Source organism: Ipomoea triloba, chromosome 3 (genome assembly GCF_003576645.1).
Source record: "Ipomoea triloba cultivar NCNSP0323 chromosome 3, ASM357664v1".
NCBI classification, from domain to species: domain Eukaryota; kingdom Viridiplantae; phylum Streptophyta; class Magnoliopsida; order Solanales; family Convolvulaceae; genus Ipomoea; species Ipomoea triloba.
This window is the reverse complement of record NC_044918.1, coordinates 6,215,254-6,222,212: the sequence shown is the minus strand read 5'-3', so window position 1 is coordinate 6,222,212 and position 6,959 is coordinate 6,215,254. Positions and strand designations below refer to the sequence as shown.

At 34.5% G+C, this 6,959-nt stretch overlaps 2 protein-coding genes across 2 annotated transcripts in view; one reads left to right on the top strand and one right to left on the bottom strand.

Moving 5' to 3' along the window:
- The first annotated feature begins 1,509 nt into the window (after nt 1-1,509).
- LOC116012833 (purine permease 2-like) lies at nt 1,510-2,079 on the top strand. The gene is made up of 2 exons (XM_031252508.1): nt 1,510-1,655; nt 1,740-2,079. The coding sequence occupies exons 1-2, from the start codon at nt 1,510-1,512 to the stop codon at nt 2,077-2,079; spliced, it is 486 nt and encodes a 161-aa protein (XP_031108368.1).
- A 3,491-nt stretch (nt 2,080-5,570) lies between these two features.
- Nucleotides 5,571-6,959, bottom strand: part of LOC116012832 (glycosyltransferase BC10-like) — a 2,730-nt gene continuing 1,341 nt past the window's right edge. Inside the window, exon 2 of the mRNA XM_031252507.1 lies at nt 5,571-6,218. Coding sequence (XP_031108367.1) covers nt 5,580-6,218 — 639 coding nt within the window. The 3' untranslated portion in view covers nt 5,571-5,579. The remainder of the gene's footprint in view (nt 6,219-6,959) is intronic.

Sequence of the window (6,959 nt, the reverse complement as noted above, 5' to 3'; positions counted from 1 at the left end):
AAGTTAAAACTGAGGATATTGTTTTTATTAATAGTATAGATTGCATTGCAGAGAAATATATATACTGAATTATTACCATTATTAATTCTAGTCTAGAATTGTATTACAAATAGGAACGTAGGGAAGAATATATTTTATTAGAAATTCTATTTTAATTTACAATTGTATTAGGGATAGGAACTGTATTACCATATTTTATAATATTACGCAAACCATAATATTATAGGTCTGTTTTGGGCGGGAAGTTAAAACTGAGGATATTGTTTTTATTAATAGTATAGATTGCATTGCAGAGAAATATATATACTGAATTATTACCATTAGTAATTCTAGTCTAGAATTGTATTACGAATAGTAACGTAGGAAAAAATATATTTCATTAGGAATTCTATTTTAATTTGCAATTGTATTAGGGATAGGAACTGTATTACCATATTTTATAATATTACGCAAACCATAATATTATAGGTCTGTTTTGGGCGGCAAGTTAAAACTGAGAATATTGTTTTTATTAATAGTATAGATTGCATTGCAGAGAAAAATATATATACTGAATTATTACCATTAGTAATTCTAGTCTAGAATTGTATTACGAATAGGAACGTAGGGAAGAATATATTTTATTAGGAATTCTATTTTAATTTACAATTGTATTAGGGATAGGAACTGTATTACCATATTTTATAATATTACGCAAACCATAATATTATAGGTCTGTTTTGGGCGGGAAGTTAAAATTGAGGATATTGTTTTTATTAATAGTATAGATTGCATTGCAGAGAAAAATATATATATACTGAATTATTACCATTAGTAATTCTAGTCTAGAATTGTATTACGAATAGTAACGTAGGGAATAATATATTTTATTAGGAATTCTATTTTAATTTACAATTGTATTAGGGATAGGAACTGTATTACCATATTTTATAATATTACGCAAACCATAATATTATAGGTTTGTTTTGGGCGGCAAGTTAAAACTGAGAATATTGTTTTTATTAATAGTATAGATTGCATTGCAGAGAAATATATATACTGAATTATTACCATTAGTAATTTTAGTCTAGAATTGTATTACGAATAGGAACGTAGTGAAAAATATATTTTATTAGGAATTCTATTTTAATTTACAATTGTATTAGGGATAGGAACTGTATTATCATATTTTATAATATTACGCAAACCATAATATTATAGATCTGTTTTGGGCGGGAAGTTAAAACTGAGGATATTGTTTTTAGAGTAAATACCCAAAATGGTCCCTCGATTATAGCTAAATTCACAAATTGGTTCTCGACTTATGATTTTAACCAATAACATCCTTGAATTTCCAATTTTTACCCAATTTCATCCTCTGTTAGTCTCACCGTTTGTTGACCGTGAATTCGAAGGACAGAGTGGTAATTTCACGTGCTCCTGCCTTCTCCCTTCACCTAGTGGTTATACGATTTAGAAGGAGCCCTAGAAGGATGGTTTACAGTGTAATCTTCAAATTAAAGTTCAGAAATGGAAGCATCTGAAGGGAAGGGAAGTATGAGGAGGAGGAGGAGGCTATTCCTTTTCCTCAACTACATTATGATGTGCATCGGCGGCAACGGTGGCGGCCCTCTCCTCCTCCGACTCTACTTCATCCGCGGCGGCGACAGAATATGGTTCTCCACTTGGATTCCCACCGCCGGATAGCCTATCATTTTCATCCCACTCGCCGCAAGTTACTACGCCCGTCGCTGTCGCAGCACAACAACAACAACAACCGCAAGCTTTTTCACGATTACTCAGAACATAATTTTTTCCGCGGCGGCCCTGGGCGTCCTGCTCGGCAGAATCAACTACGTCTACACCTATGGTGTCGCGAAGCTCCCAGTCTCCACATCATCTCTCATCGTCGCCTCCCAGCTTGCATTCACCGCCGACACCGTGTTCGTCTTGGTGAAGCAGCGATTCACGGTGACTGCGGTGGTGCTGTTGACCATCAGAGCCGAGGTGCTGGTTGTGGGGTCTAGCGGAGACCGCCCTGCCGGGGAGTCAAAAAAGGAGTACGTGGCAGTTTCTGATGGCCCTTGTGGCGGCTTCTAATGACCTCCCACTTTAGGGAAATCAGAGAATGTAGGGAGCACATGAAATTACCAATATGTCCTTCGAATTCACGGTCAACAAACGGTGAGACTAACGGAGGATGAAATTGGGTAAAAATTGGAAAGTCAAGGATGTTATTGGTTAAAATCATAAGTCGAGGACCAATTTGTGAATTTAGCTATAGTCGAGGGACCATTTTGGGTATTTACTCTTGTTTTTATTAATAGTATAGATTATGGTCGTCCTTAGCTTGCTCACGGGGTGCAATGTCTACACCTCTTCACCTTCGCTTATTGGCCTTAGCCATGCCTACGTTTCCCTTTATACGCGTTACTCAACAATTAGTTGCAACCATTTATGTAGTTTTTTTTTGTACTAGTGACGCTATTACAATGTACTATCTGTTCATAACTACTTTTTCAACCTATTACAATGTAATATCTGTTCATAACTACTTTTTCAACCTACTGAAACACAAAGCGTGACCGGTTTGAAAAACTTATTCATCTCGCCATGCATAATCAACTCAACCCCGATGGCCTAAAGTCTTTAATTTGTTACATCTCATAGGCATAGACATACCTAGAGGTCCAAACACAATTATTATTTTTACTTTTTCAATGCGTTACTGTTATTATTATTATTATATCTATTTTAAATACTTATATTTTTTTACAAAATATTATATATTCTATATTTTTTATATTTTTTTAAATACTTATAATTATTTACAAAATATTATATGTTCTATATTTTTCTCATGTCATCTATTTGAAATGGTAACAGAAATGTCATCATATATACTCTAGTTGGCTATTATTATTATTATTATTATTATTGTATTCTAGTTACTTATGTTGACAACCTAGGAGGCGGTTATTACGCTGCACCTTCGCCTAGAATTTAGGGAAGCTACTGCATCTGGGTATTATACGCTGTATCTTCTCCTAGAATTTAGGGAAGCTACCGCTAGCTCACTCCAACTCGTCTTACACCCATCATGTTCCCCGGCCCCTTCTTTTAGTCCCTATGGGCAATGGCTATGGATGTTTGCCAGGATTAACTTTAACATCGCATTTGATTAGAATGAGAGAATTAATGATAAACAAATGAATTATAATTTTGTATTAAAAAATAATGTGAAAATAAAGTAAGAATTTAAATTACATTATTTGATGAGAATGAATAAAATTATTGGAATTGTGAAGAAAAAGAATTATATAAAGATTCTAAGAATAATAATAAGAGTCACACTTGTGTAATATATTTTCTTTCAAAAGTATTACTCCGTACATTTTAAGTAATAAATTAAACGTTTTATTTCTAATTAGTATTACATTTTTTTAGTATATATATCACATTTTCATCTTGTTCTAATCCGGCCCACACAAATTTTTGCCTAATAATAATAATAATAATAATATGTCAATATCATCTTTTTTTCCTTTCCTTTTCATTGCTGAATTCTAATTCATGAGAGGTGAGCTATGAATTTCAATTCAATGGGTGGAGGGAATTGCAATTCCATCCCTCCAACCAAATACCAGTCGTTATACGGTGGATCATGACTATGGTCACAAAACGACACCGTTTCATTAAGTATGAGAAACGGTTGTTGTAAGTGTAACGGAACTCCGTAAAGGATACTACAATTCATCTCGAAAGATACCGCATCACATTTGTTTTTATATTATCAAATGAAACTGTAGACTGTAGTTATATCGAAATGAAAGTGTAGTTGTGTTGAAAGAAAACTGCAGTGTATATAAAATGAAACTGAATAACAGTTTCACATTTTTTAGTGTATATTGTTCAATGAACTATAGTTATATCGAATATTGTAGTTGTGTTGAAAGGAAACTGAATAACAGTTTCACATATTTTAGTGTACAATGTCGAATGGAATTTCAGTTATATCAAAAAGAAATTGCACTTGTGTTGAAAGATAACTGCAGTGTATATAAACTGAAAGTTAAAAGGCGCGGAATTGATGCCGTTTCAACCGTTTGTTTTCATGAATCAAAACGGCATCGTTTTGATGCATGGTCCACCGTCCATAGTAAAATTTGCGACCAAATGCTGTAGTTTTCATGCTAAATAACATTAGAATAGAATTCTAATTACTACCAACCAAATACATTGTAAAAGGGTGTTTCTTTGAAATGGTCAGCTTTATTTCCAAAGTTGACTTTGACTTTTCTTTATTTATTTATTTATTTATTTATTTTGTAAAGACTCATTCTTTACATGGATTGATCTATTGCTTTGAATACATGAAAAGTACATGGATTGATTAAAAACTATAGATTTCATTGTAAGTAGAGAAATATATTAGAAAATTTTTAAGCTGTCAACTATTGACACCATGCATGTTAATTTTATCCCGTATAATTGATGTACTCAATATGTATTGATGTCCTAAACATAAATTAAAATGATGTCATTTAATACAATAGAAATTTTCGAGTACTTGGTTATAATATGTTAAATAATACATGTAATTGCATTTGGAGTTTTGGACTGTATATAGAAGGAAGAAGGAAATTTAGAGAAGATAATTAGTGTTAAGGATTAAGCTAGCAGCGATGGAGCAAGGCGCAACAATGGACCGGAGGTATTGGGCAAGAATTTCCTAGCAAAAAGTTGGGATAACCATATTGTGGTGCCCCCATACGTAGGAATGGTTATTCAATTACCAAATCTGTGAGTTCGTGCATTTTTTTATTTCTTTGTTTCTTTTTACCTTGAACGCTCTTTACTTTACTGCAGTGCACTTGAACGTGAACTAAGTACTCTATACAAGTTCGCTATATATATATATACACACACATACAAACACACATATAGTAAATTACTACAACTGCAAAACTTCAACAGTAAAAATAATAAGGATAAATGTGTCGATTTCATCTTTTTTTTCCTTTCCTTTTGAGTGCTGAATTCTAATTCATGGGAAGCGGGATATGAATTTTAATTCAATGAATGGAGGAGGGAATTGCAATTGTATCCCTCTAATCAAATACTGTAGTTTTCATGCTAAATAACATTAGAATAGAATTCTAATTAATTACTGCCAGCCAAATACATTGTAAAAGGGTGTTTCTTTGAAATGGTCAGCTTTAATTCCAAAGTTGACTTTGACTTTTCTTTCTCTCTTGTTTTTTTAAAGACCCATTTTTTACATGGATTGATCAATTGCTTTGAATACATGCAAAGTACATGGATTGATTAAAAACTATAGATTTCATTGTAAGTAGAGAAATATATTAGAAAATTTTTAAGGCATGTTAATTTTATCCAGTACAACTGATGTACTCAATATGTACTGCTGTACTAAACATAAATTAAAATGATGCCATTTGATACAATAGAAATTTTCGAGTACCTGGTATAATATGTTAAGTAATACAAGTAATTACATTTGGAGTTTTGCCGTTTTGGACTGTATATAGAAGGAAGAAGGAAATTAAGGGAAGATAATTAGTGTTAACTGTTAAGGATTAAGCTAAAAGCGATGGAGCAAGGCGCAACAATGGACCGGAGGTATTGGGCAAGAATTTCCTAGCAAACAGGAAACAGATTCTTGTGGTATTCCCGTTATACACACACTCTTTTCCTCCAAATCGAATCTTATCCAACACTCCCAGTTTTACATCAATCCATCCGAACTTCCTGGGATGCGAGCCGCCGCGAGACCAGTCAACCCAGGTGACGCTGCGATTCGAGGACGCGTCCGGCCACAGAATGTTCACCAACGTCGGCAAGTAATGCTCGTCGCTGTAACACGGCGGAAGGCAGTGGTCGCGAAACACGGGGTAATATTTGTGGTCGGACACGATTTTCGCGGCGAGGTCGCGGCGGATCTGGAACCACTGGGAGCCTTTCCGCCACTGGTGGAGGGTGATGGTGGGGGCCATGCGGGGACTGTAGCGGCCGCGGCCGGGTTTGCGGGGATCGTCGTAGGATTGCAGGAAGCTTAGGGTTGAGGCCATGAGATAGTGGTAGGTTGTGGTGAAGTTGAAGAGAGGAATGCATGAATCGGAGAGCAGCACGAATCTTTGGTTGGAGAGATCGAGTAGGGCGTTTGCTAGGAGTCTTCTTTCTGCGTCGATCATCGATATAGTTCCCCAAAACACAGCCTGCATGCATGCATAATGCATCCATCAGTATTTCACTGTTAGCCGCGCGGCTTAGCTTTCTTATAAATCAAAAAGAGTGTAATATGGTAAAGTTGAACAGGGTTGACTTCGTAATTTCACTCCCAACTGGAGGGTCTATTGATATATTATTATTTTTTTTTTTTGGTGTATCTTGAGCAGGTCCTTACTATAGGACAATTGTTATATCATGGACAAAGGTCCACAATGTGCTATGAATTCTGGTCTAATACACAGAATTCATGTTCATAATACACATAAATATAAATACGATATAATGAACATGAATTATATGCATTATGAACATGAATTCTATATATTATGTTAAGTATTTATGTGTCCTCAGGTATATAATTATGTGCATTATGAACCTGAATTCTGTACTTTATGAAGTCAAATTCTATATATTGGACCAAGGTCCACTGTGCATTATGGACCTTGGTCCACGATGTAAATTGCTGGATGAGACACCTTTAAACTTGTACCAGACTAATTCTCATTTACACTAAACATATCCAATTAAGAGATAAAGTGTTGGCCAGATTATAAAAGAGGGGATTCGAACTCCTAAGGAACAACAACCAAATTGTTTATTGACTTTCTTAGTTTGTGATACCCAAACTTAAGTTGGTTTACCACATTTTCTCTTAGATAGTGGCAGTGCAATTCCGTCGCGTCGTGACTCAAAAAAAAAAAAAAAAAAAAAAAAAAAAAAAAAAAAAA